The 17,492-nt window shown below is 36.9% G+C and overlaps 1 protein-coding gene across 2 annotated transcripts; it reads right to left on the bottom strand.

The window, feature by feature from the left end:
* Positions 1-986: 986 nt before the first annotated feature.
* Positions 987-17,169, bottom strand: LOC137298641 (uncharacterized). 2 transcript variants are annotated; one of them, XM_067830928.1, is made up of 4 exons: positions 17,146-17,169; positions 16,457-16,690; positions 5,785-5,982; positions 987-5,011 (listed from the first exon to the last, which is right to left on the bottom strand). In XM_067830928.1, exons 1-3 carry the CDS (start codon positions 17,164-17,166, stop codon positions 5,914-5,916), a joined length of 324 nt encoding a protein of 107 aa, XP_067687029.1. In that variant the 5' UTR covers positions 17,167-17,169; the 3' UTR covers positions 987-5,011; positions 5,785-5,913. The 2 variants fall into 2 exon arrangements, with proteins under 2 accessions (XP_067687029.1, XP_067687036.1); XM_067830935.1 differs by having other exon boundaries at positions 987-2,068.
* Positions 17,170-17,492: the final 323 nt, after the last annotated feature.

Here is a 17,492-nt window from a genome sequence, read left to right as displayed (position 1 = left end):
GAGCTCCTTCCTCCGGAGAAGATGCGGACAGATGGACTGAAAAACCGTCACAGTTAGGGAAAACAAATTTGGTACTTGATTTAGGACATGCATGCATGCCTTAATTTGTTTGAAAACGGAAACTGTGTTACAATGTGTTACGTGTGTTTCTTGACTTTGAGCTCTTAATCTCCCAAGAGAGATATTCTCAGAAACCGTTATAGGTATAGCATTTGGGGCAATATTCAAGCATGTCAGCTGGCGGAAATATTACTTAATGGTAACCATGTCAACAAAAACTAAAACGCGTATATACTGCAGGTCAAATGTCAGTGTTATATTAGATTTAGATGGTGTTAGATTTTACTTCGTTGAGAGACCATTGTCAGTGACCAGTGTATTTTGTAAGCCCCACCAAACCTAAGCAGTAGCCGTTGTCCGATTGGTTAAATCCGCTTAGCCGTCTCGCATTTGACTGGACGGTCAAAGGTCGCTCAAAGGTTACCTGATGTGACCTCCTACAAGGTTTTGTTAGACCCAGAGTAGTAGTGTAACGAATAACACTAGGGCTACTTTTCCTGAGACTGATTTCCGATCGATGTGACGTTAAATATTAACTCACTCACTCACTCACTGTAATGACAAGAAATGTATACGGACCATGAAACAGTTGTAGGATTAAAATCAGTGATCGACTTGTAGGAATAACAATAAACAACTGGTAGGTGTCATGAGCGGTGATCGATAGTCAATCACTATTGGTTAATATGTCTCGATGAAGTTTTAATCGATTGCATGCGATGGTAGCGTAGCGATCGGCAAAGTAGGCTAGTGGGGTACACCGAAGTGTCCGGCCTTGTCTGGATATACTGTACTGGAAAACGTTTCAAGTCGGGGGTCATCTCAAAATTTTTATATTTACAAAAAATCTTTAATCCTCGCAATGAAACGAGGGCCTTTGCTCCGGAAAGGGTGTTAGGTTCAGATATAAGACAACTCATCTGACATTACAGCATGACACGTTTATAAATGACACAGTTATAAATAGTCATATTACAAAATATTTCAATATTTTTCAAAACACATACAATAATTTTACACATTTATACATGTACATTATGAATTTATGAAAGATGTAAATGATGAGACGCGGACGCAGCAAACTACCCGACAGTTAACAATCCTTGTTGAAGCTGGTGTCTTTGTTCTTCTCAGATGACGTTCCGGGTCTCGCTATATCTCCTTACGCATGGATTGCTTTCAGCCTCGATATCCCCAGGGTATACGTTCCGATAGCTCTCCACTATACCCTGGATGCATCTACGGCCCAGCCCGATGAATGTATCACCTCCCTTGGCTCGCTTTTTACCCAATCAGGTATCTACGCTGTGAAGTTGAGCGAACCAATCACAACTCACTTCCTATTATTATATTATCTAAAGGATTACAGTTGGCAGTACAAATGATGAAAAGGTACTCTGTAAGAGGTAGGAGTTGTGCATGTGATTTTTTTAAGTTTCGGACCTGTCAGTTTGTCTGCATGATTTCCCCCAAATCTGAATCGCACTGCGAATAAACTTCGCAGTAGCAACCGCCATCTTTGTTGACACTGGCAAGCTCGGTTGTAACGGCGGCATAGCTGATTGGCTACTGCGGAGTGCGGAGCCAGCAAAGGGAGGTAATAAGATTGTCGGGCCGAGCCGTAGATGCATCCAGGGTACAGTGCAGATCTATCGGAACCTATACCATGGAGATATCGAGGATGGGATTGTCTTTGGCCTTCGGTATGTCGCTCCAACTTGTACTCAGTGTCCCACTAGACAGGAACGTGAGGTCTTCAAAACTGTTGGAATGAGCCTTGTCGATAGTACATTTCCGAAAGCCAAGTTTCCAGGTGGATCTTGGTTCTTCATCCATCGTCGTCATGGTGGTTCTACCGCGACCTGTTGAGATCACCTTCCACCCAGAAGCGGGTAACGCTAGGTCGTGGCAGCGTTGGCCTCTTTGCATATGTTGGATGGTGTCCAACCTCATGTCATCGAATCCCAGTTACATAGATCGATGCTCGTGTTGTTGATCACTGGATTGTCTGGTCCAAGTAGTATATAATTAATCACTTACAGCCACACAATGGAAAATATGCGCTACACAATAGCATTCCAAGCTAAACAATAACATTCCTGAACTTAACAATACACATTCCATCTCCCAAACAATAGCATAACTGTGGAGCAACAGCTTAAACAATGTAAATACTTTGTATAACTGTGGAGCAGTGTGGAGCAACAGCTTAAACAATGGAAATACTTTGCATAACTGTGGAGCAGTGTGGAGCAACAGCTTAAACAATGGAAATACTTTGCATAACTGTGGAGCAACTGCTTAAACATGGAAATACTTAGCATAACTGCGGTGTGATGCAATAACATTCCTTTACAATATACATTCAACAATTAAATGAAGGTATTCCAACTGGGTAAGCTTGTGAACCAATCAAATGGTAGTAGTTCTACTCCATGTCCAATCATACAACTCATGTTTTACACAATCCCATGTTGCACCTTCTACTTAAAACTTATTTCATAATCACTTTCCCTGTCACTATCAACCAGACAACATTGAGAAAAGCATCTGTGTACATAGTCAGTATGGCAGAGAATATATTGGACATTCCACATGTGGACTTTTCCACAGATCAGTTACTTACTACTGTGTTTCAAGAAGTCAGGGACATCATAAATGTTCAAGTACATTTGCATGAAACCATGATGAGGACAAGTGTATTGTACAAATCCACATACACTCACATCACAGAGAAGATGAAAACTGTACAACAGAAGCTTCCCTTAGTATCCCCTGCTCTTCTGAATTTGATGATGGATTACACTAAACTTGTCGGTGCGTGTACTAATGCTAAATCTTCTAACAGTTCTCTTCCTAAAGCTAAGAAGAGTGGAAAAGTGAAGAAGCAATGCACTACCAAGGAATCAATGAATTGTAAACCAAAGAAGGTTAAACAGAAGCACAGCACACTAAAACAGAAATCAACTCCTGCTGCAACAATCGCTTTTCCTCCAAAGTAAGTGGTATTTCGTCTCCTTCAAGGTTATGTCTTTCTTTGTAAGTTGTCATTTCTATTCATTCACATAATGTTCTTGTATGTTCCACAAACTATATTATCTTGTTTTTGTTTCTCTTTACAGTGTGGATGATATAAATACTCCTCCCAACAATTTAATGTCAACTCTGTCAACTTCACCACCTATCACAGAATCCACAACACCACCTATCATAGAATCCACAACATTTCCTTCACTGGATGACTGGAATCCAAATATGTTTTACTTTGATGGTAAATGGTTAGACAATTCTTTGTTGGATGATCCATTTGAAGAAGAAAAACTCACACCTCTGCAAAAAGGTTGTAGTATATGTCTCCACAATAATATGTTAAGACATATGAGTTGTAATAGTGGTCAGGTTCGGTGTCATGTGTGTTGTATGGATCTTATGAACTGTCTGTGTTATCATGATCCTGACGGTATGATGGAACACATGGTATCTCAAGACTTTGAGGGTCATATCCTTACTGTCTGAATTCTAAACATTCACATTTGTCAATAGTGGTTTTTATCAAACATCATCCTTGTGTATGTGGTAAACACAGAATTAGATCATCATAAAAGAAGAAACATGGTGTCACTTTCAAGCTGTCATCCCAATGTTATCATCACATTATTTCTTTATCTACACACTAGAAGAGGTACAGTACTTGAGAACAGTGCACATGACTAAGAACTTATTATGGAATAACTGTCTGTCACCTCAATAATGTAAAGCAGCTGTCATGTTGCACACATGTCACAGTGTATATTATGTATCATACATGAAATTATATTGGTAATCACTTTCACATGATTATATTTCTCAGCTCTAGAACTTTATGAAAGTTGGTGCGATGAACCGCTTTATTATTGCTCAATGTTAAACAGTGTGCACAAACAATTCTTAAAACATGTATCATATCATTATGTATGTATATATAGTACAAATAAAGCAGTAAATGTATGTTTCCATTATGTTATATATTCATTGTAAAACATGTTTTTTTTCAATTCATCATGAATTCTGGAAAGAAGAACAGCACTAAGCAACAGAAAGCATTGGAAAAGTATTATTTCAATGCTCAAAATCCAGGAGCATATTTTGGTCCATCAAAACTTCGTGATGAATTAGCGAAAAACAAACCACACAAGATCAAATTGAGGAAGGTGAAACTATTTGTCAATAATCAAGATGCATATACTTTACATAAACCAGTCAAGCATAAGTTCAAGAGATTGAAAGTCAGAGTCAATTTCATCAATGAAATGTTTGATGTGGATCTAACGGATCTCTCACGATTTAGCAAACACAATGATGGTATAAGATATTTGCTGGTAGCTATTGATATCTTAAGCAGATATGCTTTTGTTCTACCTTTAACCAATAAAAAACCTGAAACAGTGTTGAAAGCCTTCAAGGAAATACTGAATACTAGACAACCTAAGAAGGTACGTACAGATGATGGATCAGAATTCAAAGCAGAGTTTCGCTCATTCTTAAAAAGGAAAAACATAACTCATATCATTGCACACAATGAAAACATTAAAAGTAATTATGTGGAACGTTTTAACAGGACATTGAAATCTTTGATCACTCGGTACATGACTCACAACAACACCAAACACTACCTAGATGTTCTACCTAAACTAGTACACAACTACAATCATACATTACATTCCTCTCTACCTGGTGTATCTCCAGCTCAAGTCAGTAAAGCTAATGAACTGAAAGTTTGGGAACATGTATATGTCAAACCTTACATGAACCAACTGAAAAGTCTCCACAAAAGGAAGAAATTCAAATATAAAGTAGGTGACATTGTTCGCATTCCATATCTGAAGAGAGCATTCAGCAAGGAACTTGATTTGAAGTGGACACAGGAATTGTTTAAAGTAGCTCACCGTTACAAGAGACAGGAAATTCCTCTCTACAAAATCCAAGATTTTCATGATGAAATGATCAAAGGCACATTTTACACTAATGAACTGCAGAAGGTTGATAAAGCAGAAGATATTGAGTGGCAGGTGGAAAAGGTTTTAAAAAAGAAGCGGATGAATGGAAAGACATATTTTTTGGTTCACTGGCTAGGTTGGCCTAGTTCCTTCGATTCTTATGTGGAAGAAAGTCAACTGAAAGTCTTGTAATGGAGAAATATGTGTTTCTGAAGTCTTCAGACTCTAAAAGTAAATATTTTAAAGAAAACTCTCCTTATCATTTTCGAGTGAAACTGAATCAAAGATTAGTGTTTGATGGTTTTTGGGTTGTTTCTCTCACTGAACTGAGTTTTGGAAAGACTGATCTCACACACATGAACAACCCTTATGTAGATGTGCTGTGTAACTTATGCGACAGTTCATTAGTAGGTGATACTCAAGCTCCTTTGTTGAGACAAATTGATTTGAGAGAGGGACCTAATTTCAAATTTGCCAATGAATACAATATTCATGTCATGGTTAAAGAATCTCCAGACATTGAAGTATGTATAAAAGCAAGTGATGGAACACCTCTCTCATTCTTAAAAGAGGAGACACACCTCACACTTCACCTTCAACGTTACCCCATTACCAACTGATATGGAGTCTTTACCACTTTATGTCCCTGATTATAACAAATGGCAGAATTACTTTAAAACACACATGACAAGCAGTTCCCCTCTTGTAAATGGAAAAATTCAACCTAAAATCATTACATCACACTCACCAGACTCATCAAAAGTCAAGACTAATGTCAAACTGCAGATGACTTCTGAACCTCAAAGTGTGGTGGAAAGAGCAGATGCCAAAGAGAAACGTCACAAGTCCTTAAAAAGAGCTGCAGGAGAACAAGTGGTCACAACCAAGAAGATACGTCGCACATGTACCATCCCTTCAAAGACAGCTCATGTGCTGAAGTGCAGTCCTGTGAAAGAAAACGATATCTTCAGTTAACATTATGGCATTGCTGACAAGTAAAAGTTTTCAGGAAGTAGTTCCGGACTCTTTGAACTTATTTACCCTGCCACCCTTTCAGACATGTATTCAACAACATTACTATGAAAATGTTCGTCCACTTAGTCAAATCAATGATTCGGCACCTTTGGAATTCCATGTTTCCAATTCAGGTAGTGATTACATTGATTTGAAGAGAACAAGACTACATGTGAAACTGAAGGTTACTCATGTAGATGGAACACCATTAGCAAAAGATGAACATTGTTCCTGTGTGAACCTGTTCCTTCAATCCATCTTCAGTTCACTGTCAGTTTATTTCAATGGACAATTGGTTTCTTCCACAAACAACCATTATGCTTACAAGAGCATGATGAAAGCATTGCTGAAGTATGGAGCTGATGCAAAATCAACTCAACTGTGCTCACAGTTGTTTTATAAAGATGAAGGAGATGATAATGATGATATTGAATCCACTGATCCAGTCACAGGCTCTAACAGTGGGTTGTCAACACGAGCAAACTTTATTGCATTGAGCAAAGAAATGACCATGTCTGGCAATCTTTTTGAAGATGTGTTTGACATGAACAGACACATGATTAATGGTGTAGACCTGAGTTTGAAATTCTTCAGATCATCTCCTGACTTCTGTCTGATGAGTGGGGTAGCTGATAAAGAGTACAGTATTAAACTGTTGGATGTTTATCTCAAAATTTGTAGATTGAAAGTCAACCCTGCACTCATCCTGGCTCACAACACCTTGTTTGAAAACAACTCTAATGCTCTCTATCCTTTCATTAAGTCTGAGGTCAAGGTCACCAGCATTCCGGTCTCACAGTTAACTCATACCATAGACAATATCTCAAACCCTATTGCTAACCAGTATACCATTGGGTTTGTAGACAGTGACAGTTTCAATGGGAAGTATACTAAGAATCCTTTTAACTTTCAATCTAGCATGATTAAAACTGTTAACCTGTATGTCAATGGAGTAAGTGTCCCTGGAAGAGCTGCTCCCTCAGATGATGCAGACACCTATCTCAACCTATTTGATAACTTCAAATACTGGAGTCAAGACAAAGGAAACTTCATTTCAAGAAAGAACTTCTTGCTTGGAAGTGCTCTGTTTGTTTATCATCTTGATGAAATAGGTACTGACTATCTTAATCTTGTCAAATCAGGAAATGTTAGACTAGAAATAGAATTTAAATCTGCTCTTACAAACACATTGAGCTGTATCATCATGAGTGAAAGAAACTCTATTGTAGAAGTGGATAGAGCCAGAAATGTTTACATCAAGTAAAGAAGATGAAAGCAACTGAACTGTCATGTGCACTACAATGTGACCCTGTTTTACACAATCATGTTTTGGGTGTGTTTGCCAAAGACACCCTACCTATACTGTCAGTTTCTATGATAAGGAAAGGAGTTGGACTTATTGTAAATACTGACTTTACAAGCAAGAAAGGTCGACACTGGATTGCTATCTATCTTAAAGGAAATAAAGTAGAACTGTTTGATAGTTTAGCTGAACCTGTAGATGATGTATTTCATAGTTATCTAAAGTCTTATGTTCATTCCTACACCTACAGTAGCATACGTTTACAATCAGTAGATTCAAATGTATGTGGAATGTATTGTTTGTATTATCTGCTATGTAAATTCAGTGCCAACTGGACTTTTCATCATTTCTATCATCAGTTTGATGTACAAAACTTTAATTGGAATGATATGTTTGTATCACAATATATTTGTCGCTATTTTAAATATTGCACTCCATCCTGTTTTGTTTGTCAATGAAATTATGTATCATATTTGCATGGCAAGTAAAAACACAATAAAAAGTAGCTTAGTTTAAATCCTGTGGTTGTTCTTTGTATAAAAAAGAAGTCATGTGAGGTTTTAACTCACTAGTACAATACACAGGCAAAGTGTGCAACTCACCATGGAAGAATGTCTGTTACCCTTTCATACACCTACTACAATTTCTGTAGCTGGAGGATCCTCTAGTGGTAAAAGTGTTTGGACTGCTCGTCTTATAAAACAAGCAGATACCATGTTTGATCCACCACCTCACTTGATTATTTACTGTTATGTTGTGTGGCAAGACATTTATTCAGAGCTTGAAAAAAGTGTTTCCAATATTAGATTTCAAGATCACTTGCCTACTGAAGAGGAACTGAAAGCTTATTCTCATGAATCAGACAAACAATGTTTACTTGTCCTGGATGATTACATGCAACAAATTTGTAAAAGTCCTTTGATTTTAGATCTGTATACCACACTATCACATCATTTAGGGATTACAGTGATCAACATTATGCAAAGTGTCTACCCTAAAGGCGAATATGCAAGAACAATGTCACTGAACACACATTACTTTGTCTTGTTGTCCAATCCACGTTCAGCACATGAATACAAGATTTTAGCATCGCAAGTATTTCCAGGTCAAGCTAAGTATTTTGCTGAATCGTTTCAAGATGCAGTAGGAGGAAAGAAATATGGTTATCTTGTCTTAGATGTGTCACCTTATGCTGATGAACAGTATGGACGTTTAAGGACCAACATATTTACTGATGATGGAATGTGTACAGTCTACCTACCACAGAAATAACTTAGCATGATTTAAATATGCTCATAGATGCATTTGATACACCATTTCATTTACAACCACTGAACTGAACAGAACTATGGATACATGTGGGCCATTTGAATGTTTTCCTCATGCAGAAGCAGATTGTGTTGGTTTGACACATAATTCTCCTTATGGAGAAAAGTTTAATGATAGACTGGCTTCATTCAAGACATGGCCAATTCAGATCAAACAATCGCCTAAAGCCATGGCTGAAGCTGGATTTATTTACACTGGACAATATGATAAAGTCTACTGCTTCAAGTGTAAACTTTATGCATCACAGTGGCTATCAGAAGATGACCCAATGGCTGAACATTTCAGACTGTCTCCTCATTGTAACTATATCAACATGATAGCAGCTCCGAAACATACAACTGTGAATAAATGCTAAATCATCATGTTTTTTCAACAACTATCAACCTTATATAACAGTCAATTCACTTCACTTCACTCATTCTACTACAGCCACCTCTCCTTCAGCAAACAAAATGTATGCAGTGAAAGAAAGGAACTGTGCCATCAACATTATTGAAAAACACAGAAAGAATGGTACAACATTGAAAGAAACAGCTTCTCGAATGTTGTTTACAGTGTCAGTGTGGGGAGACGATTATGCTGCTTTACAAATAGAACATCACTATGACTCATGGACTGAAGTCATTAAAGACTTGTTGTGGAATAACAGACTGTGTCACAACATATTGGCTGAAGATATATGGATAGATGGAAGGGTAGGATATGAATGTTTCAGTACTGAAAATGACAGAGCGGTAGCTAATAATATATTTCAAAAGGCTATGTCTTTACAAGATTACGAAGTCACAAAACACACTAGCTCTGTGTGTGTTAAGGGTGAAGATTTGCTGGAAAGTTGGCAAAGTGACCCACCGCATGATTGTAACCAGTGCAAAGAAGATTTTTGTGTGGGGATAAATAACAATAACTAAACATGTGTTTCTTCATTTGAAAGCGGAATAGCCACCCTACTACACCATCATCATGAGTGGATTGATAAAAAATCATGTAAGTTTCTTAACAGTGTTGGCAGATGCTAATCCTATACAGAGAAAGGCTATGCTGTCTCATGCTTCATCAGATCAATTCCTATCAATTATTACACTTGTGTATAATATTCTCATGGGTAACATTGAGGTGTCGGAAGAAGATAAAACTTGGTTGTCTCGTCGCAAAAAGACCATTCGCATGCTAGCCAACAAGGGTGTCAGTAGACACAGAAAACGTGAGCTCCTCATCTTACACCATTCAATTCTTCCTATTTGCATAAGGAGTTATCTAACCTATCTAACCACTATACAAGATGTCCAAGCCAATGATTCTTTTGACAAGAGACAATTACCAGAGATTCATTACAAAACAAGAAGAAGAGAAAGCTCATCAGACAGCTCAACAGACACAACAGACAGCTCAGCCTCAGAAAGTGAGTGAACCACATAATGATGACACTTCACAACAGGTTCACAACATGGATCAACCAGTATGCAGCAAGAAACCAGAACACCTGTTTCAAGTTCCTGTACGATTAATAAAAGATATTACTTCTACCAAGACTATTGGGAAATTGATGTCAATGTGGCTCTTAGTGAAAAAGAGCATAGAAAATGGACAACTAGATGTAGATTCAAATTTACAACTAGTTTTGTCAAATGGAGATGTTGTGAAAAATTCAAACATTGTAGATATGATTCGTTTTTTTATTCTGTCACCACGAGGTAAACACTCACCTGTAGCCTATAAACGGTTTCTTAAACTCTTAAAACGTTTACATGTACCCAATCGTCTGATCACTAAAATACATAAGAAAAAGAAAACAGAGACTGTTAAAAATTCTTTATACATGAAAAGAAAAGCATCACAAGGTGTGCCTGGGATGAACAAATCCAAAACATTGGAATCGTATTACTGAAATCATATTGATTGTTATGGTATGTACAACAAGGAATAAAAGATGGAACTTTATTATGAGTTCTTTGTGTTTGAGGATCAAATGTTCTTCACATCTCTTTTGATATTGCACACAACATCTAATGACTGCTGCTAGCAATTACCACTGTTTGCTACACAAACACATAGTTGTCAGTTCTTATGGTATATACTGTGTCATGTGCACAGTTTCTTATTCTTCCATACAGCATTCCTTACTGAACAGCACGTATGATAAACCTCTGGTAGGTGTATATAAGTTTGATGTGAATGTTTTCCCCATCTCTTTAGATTGCACACAAATGTCAACTGCTAGCAATTAGCACTGTTTGCAACACAAACATAATTGTCACAGTAAATAGTCTTTGGTGATCTTCTCGATGAGCATCAACCAGGAAAAGTCCTTGACAAATGTTGCATTATTCTATATGTATCCCGAGTGTCTGCCATCCTGTTGAAGAAAAATAAAACTGCAATTAACATCAATGATCACCAAATCAAATTATCTTACAAGTTTAATAAGTATGATTAATATTAACCATAAAAAAAAAAATAAAAAAAAAAAAAATAAAAAAAGGAATGATAGATACACTTAGCAGGATAAGATATGTGTTAAAAAGCATATACCTGACTAAAGACTTCAGTTTTCTTTCTTTCCTCTGGACTCAATCTGATGGTGAATAACCATAAGGTACACTGTGAATACCATCATCCAAAATAAAGCGTTTGTTGTCTACGGATGTCAGAGCCACTTTGCTTTCCTTATTTGTGTACAAGGTATTATTGAAAGATCTAATCAGGTGGAAGGAACAGGTGACAGCTCTGTTGTCAAATAGACACTCTTTAAACATCTGATGTCTGAGAAATTTCTTGATAACACATTTTTTAATACCTTTAGCGGTTTTCTTTTCAATAATTTCTTTATTTGTTTTCATCAAAAAAGAATACATCTTTGATTTTAACCCACAAAACTCAAAGATAATGTTTCCACCTGCTTCATCCTTCATCTTACCTGTGACTTTTCTGTTTTTGTCAGAATACAACCTCTTGTAGTCATCAGGCATATAATTGGAAGTGTCAAACAAATGGAGATTTTGCTTCATGAAAACATAAGGATCAAGGATATGTTCATGTGGAGCTGCATGTACTTGCATGAAAAGACTGTCTGTGTCTGTCATGAGCAAATCCAAATGTTCATGTCCATACTGTTTCTGCATGACATTGTAGTAAAAGTCATAAATTTCATATTTGGCCAGATCCAAAATGGTGAAACCAACAGCAATGGGTTGATCTAAAACAACTTTTGTGTTTTCCATTTCCACTGCAACCACCTCGTCTGAATAAATTTTGACCTGTTTGAAGTTAGTTTTGGCCGTTAGTTTTTGAAGTTTAGATCTTTGTGTTATCACTTGCACCGATTTGTGCTTGCGTTTATTCATGCAGAAGCGGCCAAAAACACAGTTGTTCATTAATTTGTAACGGTCTTTGTCACAATCATCTTTGGCATTTTTACGATGACTCAGGTTTCGTTCAACATAGGGTTTCAACCATGGGCCCTGGCTAAACTTAAGCACTCTATGTATGTGATCCAAAACCAAACCATGTTTCAAATACAGCTGTAAAGTTTTGAAATGAACGACATAATGGTTGCGGTCTTTCAAGGTACAAAAAAGTTTTCTACCTGAAGATTGCTTTGGAAGTTTTTCGATGGGACATTTGTTAAAATGAGCAAGAAGATTTTTCAGTGTGGGTGATAACTCTTCAAAAGGGATATCATCATGGGTGGGAGCCATAGGGAAAGCAGCATGGGCATTATGTAAATGATTAGGGTATTTCAAATCAACTTCTAAGATGTAACCATGGTCTCCTTGTGTGTCTATGTTTATCCAGTCTATGCTATTGAACTCAGCAGGTTCAAGGAAATGATAATTTCCTATAGGAAGAGGTTGTAACATTACAGTGGCATACAATGAATTCACATCAAAATAGAGAAGTGTGGAAGTGTCTTTCTCAGGAGCAAAATTATCCATGTGTTCATTGTTGCCTTCTGCATACTTTTTACCAATGACACTTACTCCACCACGAATAGAATTTTCAATGAAATTATAAGTGTCTACATCTGTAAATAAGTCCAATTTTGCTCCTGTGATTTTCATAGCAGCATCTAAACAGAAACCTGGCATGGAATAGTAATGGCAAATGTCTAGTCCATAGTCAGTTAAACAACCAGTTCTGAAGGTTTCAATAATATCAGTTAGTAACAAGACATCTACTGTCACATACAATCTCATGAAATCTGACATAGACTGACATACAAATGTATACCACAACTGTTGAGCGAATGCATAGTCATCATCGCTAATGTCCTGATCAGTCAATGAACTGTGAAAAGCTTCTTTTGGTGGTAATTTCTTCTCCTGCAATTTCTGCCATGAATCCATGTATTCATATGGAAATGGAAGTTTTCGCGTTAATAAGTCTACATGTTGTGGATATTCTTCTTTCAGATTAATGAAAGAATCAAGTCCTTTATTTAACTGATTTTGTGTCAGTGCATCCAAAGAACTTTGTAAAAATTTGTAGGAATCCAAGAAGACCAACTTATTGTCAACAGTAAACGATAGAAATTGTTCTGTGGTATGAGGTATGACAGAAATCTCTCGATCACCAAAATTGTGTGCTACTTCGAACAAAAGATGTGCGTCATAATGTTCCAAATTATGAAACATCACGATTACCTTTTTTCTTAACTGAAAGTTAAGATTGCATTTCTTATGCAAGACTTGTCTAAATTTACCAGACAAGTGGTCATGATCTAATACTCTATCTGATCCAAGCAGCTGTTTACATAAACCGCAGTGAGTTGAATTTGCAATAGTTATTTTATCTTCATTGGTAAGCTGCATTGGTTTAACTGAAGCAAACAAGTTCATAATCTCATCATATTCTTTTAATATATTTTCAAAGAAATGTTCTGCAGCATTTTCCCCCACATAAGTTTGAATAGGTTTGGAGTATTGTTCATCAGTACACACCACCTTGTAAGCATAAGCACAGGGTACATGACGGTTCACGCGTGAAGTATTGTTTCTCTCTGCTACTAATAAACTTTCAAAATCAGCTACAATCAAAAATTTAGCCCTCTCAGTCTTGCTTTGTGATCTTAACCCAAACTGATACACTGCTTCTTCTGGTTTAGGTAAAACCACTCTTTGAGCCTTTTTGTAACAGTAGGCTTTATGAGCCTCTAGTCTATCTGAAGAAGTGAATTGCCACAAACATTTCCTACACAAAAAACACTGGTTTCAATTACCATTTCTGCTTCTGACTAACCCATTTAAATTTTCAATGAGACAGTAATGTGTGTTAGGCTTTTTGTCTACATCCATGGCTTGTTCATTATTTTCTAACCCTAGCACTCCCTCAAAATCATCTGGTTCACTTTCTTGAGTCAATAACAACAAATCCACCTGACAATGTTCTTGTACATTGAACTGATTAGAGATGTACAAGGGATACAAGATATCATCTTCAAAACCATACACATTGATGCTCAAACAATTGAGTTGTTCAAAACGAGGAATTTGTGTTAAAGTCATGGGAAAAGTAAAACCCGCTAAGTTAAGTGTATTCAAATATGGAAGGTAATGACTTTCTCGGTCTTTGTGTTGTGGAGCTGGATAAAATTTGGACACAATGGATAAAGGGAAACATAAATCATTGTTTTCATTTTTGATATTTGTAATACATCTAGTATGTTTTGCCAAACTTGCAGGCAATGGTATGTAGCTTCCGCCTTTAAATGGATTAAACTTCACAACAGTGAGTTTCAGCATAACAATAGCAGACACATTTAACCCTGAATGCACTCCTTCATAGTCATCTAAAGTTTGCAACATTTTGTTTACAGCTTCAAGGTATTGATCAATCAAATCTGTGCTTTGTGTGGCTATCTGCATTTCACTTCTGAAATAGGCTTCATGAAAATTTGAATTAGCATCCTCATTTGGTTTCTCCATTTTGATATGTAGACATAGTGACCATTTGATTGATCTTTTTTCCTGTATTTCTGATTCAAGAGCTGAAATAACATTAATCTGTTCCCGCACGAGAAATTCTAATGCATCAGTAGCAGTTTTATCATGAAAATCATAATCTCTGACATCACCATTTAAAGCTTGACTAGTACATGGTTTGGAAGCATCACTGTCAGAAGTAGTAGGTTGAGGAGACTGTGGTGGTTGAAATGTAGCTGTGTTGTCAGTGTCAGAATCAGGTGGAGCTACAGATGCAGTAGCTGTTTTAGTCCTTTTCTTAGCCTTACCTCTACCTATCATATCATGCCCAGTTTCATTCTTGTGCATTCTCAAGGCTTTACTAGTGCGAAAGGAATGTTGACATGTTTGACACTTATGATGACTAGTTTTGTTTGACAAACAGTATGTTATATGGTTTTGGTAGTCTGATTCATTGAGGAAATATTGAAAGCAATGTGGACACTGGCGACAATAGACAACTTTTTGTTTACAGGACTTGGTATGACGTTTCAAACTGTCTTTTCTGTTGAATTTGTTTTGACAATATTGACAGGTATACAAAGCATCTTCTCGAGCACAATACTGCTCATGGCGTACTAAATTACGTTTATATTTAAAAGTTTGATTACAGAGTTCACAAGTAAACACTAAACAAGTGCTATGAGTAGACATTTTACCTAAAGGTTATTCACCATTTAAATGTTTATGGTTGACAATGACCAAGCACCTGTATAAAGAAAAGAAACATGTATTATACTTATTTATAGAATCTTGTGTTACTCCATCATGGTAATAAAAAATAGAAATTTTACATTTAAAGAACAACTGTTTTAAATAAATATTGTGAATGATTCATATTTCAACTAATGATATCATAAAAAAAAATAAATAAATAAAAAAATTCAACTTACCTTTCTGCTGGTGATGGTGTGAGTAGAGCCCGAGGATAGCTAAACATGCGACCAAGTGTGTTTGATTGCAATTTGTGAGTGAAGAAAAATGCAAATCTTCAAAGTTAAATACATAAACCCTATCTGCAACCTCTCTGTGTGCTACTGAAACTACTGGTTCGGTTACAAAGTAAAGTGGTAATGATTCATAAAGCTATTATTGTATAGAACTCTGAGAAACTTATTCATCATACATGACTTTGATCTAAGGTTTTGAACAAAATTTGTAAAAGGCAAAGATGACATGGTAAAAAATATTACTTATAATGTGATGAAGTTTTGAACAGGTGTAGATGAAAAGCATTCTTTCAAACTTGTCAGTGTTATTACAGCGTGAACTGAATAGATCACATGATATCTTTAATGTACAGGTGTTTGAGATGAAAGAGAAGTAACCAGGTGAAACATACCAGTGACATTGCAGTTTTGGGAATGTAAAGAACAAATCAAGTGTTATATATTGATGATGATGATGATGATGACATTGCAGTTTGTAAAAACTGTTCTATTGATTACTTTCCTTAAAAATATGGATTTCAAAGGATAGGGGTGCATGGAAAAGGTGCGCACTCTGATGTGTGAAATGATACGGTTGAGAAATCAGTATAACTACTAGCACCAACTCCTTTCCTGTCATCATTGCTTCCTCTGCATTGAAGATGGCTAACAGCAACCACACCAGCTTCCTGTTCGCTGAAAGACATTACTTGTCTATAAATTCATTCAATGGGGTGATATATACCCATCTCACCAACTGGAATAGCCGGGGGGTGAAAAAGAGTATTTCATTCACCTCTGATGTCTTCAAGCAACTTATGGCTTCTGCAACTGAATATGTTGCAAAGGTGGAAGAGTTTGAATTGCACCATCTAGTTGACCTACCAGATGAAGTTCCAGAACCGGACATTGAGCCTGCTGTGTTGACTCAACCGGCTGTGGTGGGAAACTCCAACAGTATCCAACAGCCACAGACTCCGCTCCCACCGGCTGGACATGGAAAACCTGTGATGCCTGCACCAACTCTTCCTCCACCCGGACCGATGAGAGCTGCAACACCTGTGAATCAACCCCCACCTTACCCCGGAACAGTTCCAGTGACACAGTCGCAGCCTTACTCTGGAAGCAGTAGACCTACACCTTATTCCAGAGGTAAGACAAATACGTAAATGCTTTGCAACATTACAAAACGCGACGTAACACAGATTAACTATTCAGAGATAGGAGTGATGCAGTTACCGAATGATATGTAGTGATAATTTGTGAAGCTTTAGCGTTACATCATTGAGAAAACATGTGTTCTTCGCAGTGCAAATCTGCAAATATTTCAATTCCTTGTTGTTTAATTATGTAGGTGTTAATTTCTTCACAAGAATACACTGACCGAAAACTGAACAATAACAATGGTTGCACGAACGCTTTTTTCATTTTGAGATACTTAACACCCAGTTGGTGAAGTCTTACAAAATAACACTAGTTTCCCTACTTCAGTTCAGCTAAAGCTGACATTACCATATGTAAAATACCAAAATATTATTCAGGATTAAAATTCTCCAGCGTTGCATCGTACTCACTTCCTCATTTGAAAGTACCATGCTCACACACTGAGCTTACAGTCTGTATGGCTTCTGATTGGTGGATACAAATTCAACTGATTCTGCTATGACGTTAGTTTGTAGTTGTTCATGTGAAGATATGACCCATAGTAAATGTATCAATGATGATTTATGTTTAATATTTCTAAGTTGTGTTGTGTGCTATGTTTTGTAAATAGTTTCTTTCATACGTTCATGAGAAACTGTTTCCGTACTCCTACATGTGATTGTACGCCAAAACGCAACATGGAGGAGAGGTCAGGTTTTCGTTTTGCCTATGAGTACTTACAGGTTGTGTTGGAGCGAATGTTTCCATCTTACTCATA

Source organism: Haliotis asinina, chromosome 1, assembly GCF_037392515.1.
Source record: "Haliotis asinina isolate JCU_RB_2024 chromosome 1, JCU_Hal_asi_v2, whole genome shotgun sequence".
NCBI lineage: Eukaryota > Metazoa > Mollusca > Gastropoda > Lepetellida > Haliotidae > Haliotis > Haliotis asinina.
The sequence above is the reverse complement of the archived record's forward strand: the minus strand, read 5'-3'. Positions and strand labels throughout refer to the sequence as shown.

Bases quoted from the DNA above. Each gene is read 5' to 3' on its own strand.
- LOC137298641 (XM_067830928.1), bottom strand. From the start codon at position 17,166: ATGGTACTTTCAAATGAGGAA. The intron at 16,691-17,145 runs GTGAGTACGATG...TACTGCTTCCAG, and splicing joins TGGTACTTTCAAATGAGGAA to AGTAAGGCTGCGACTGTGTC. The intron at 5,983-16,456 runs GTAGGTCAACTA...TTTCTTTCACAG, and splicing joins CGGTTCTGGAACTTCATCTG to GACTGCACTTCAGCACATGA.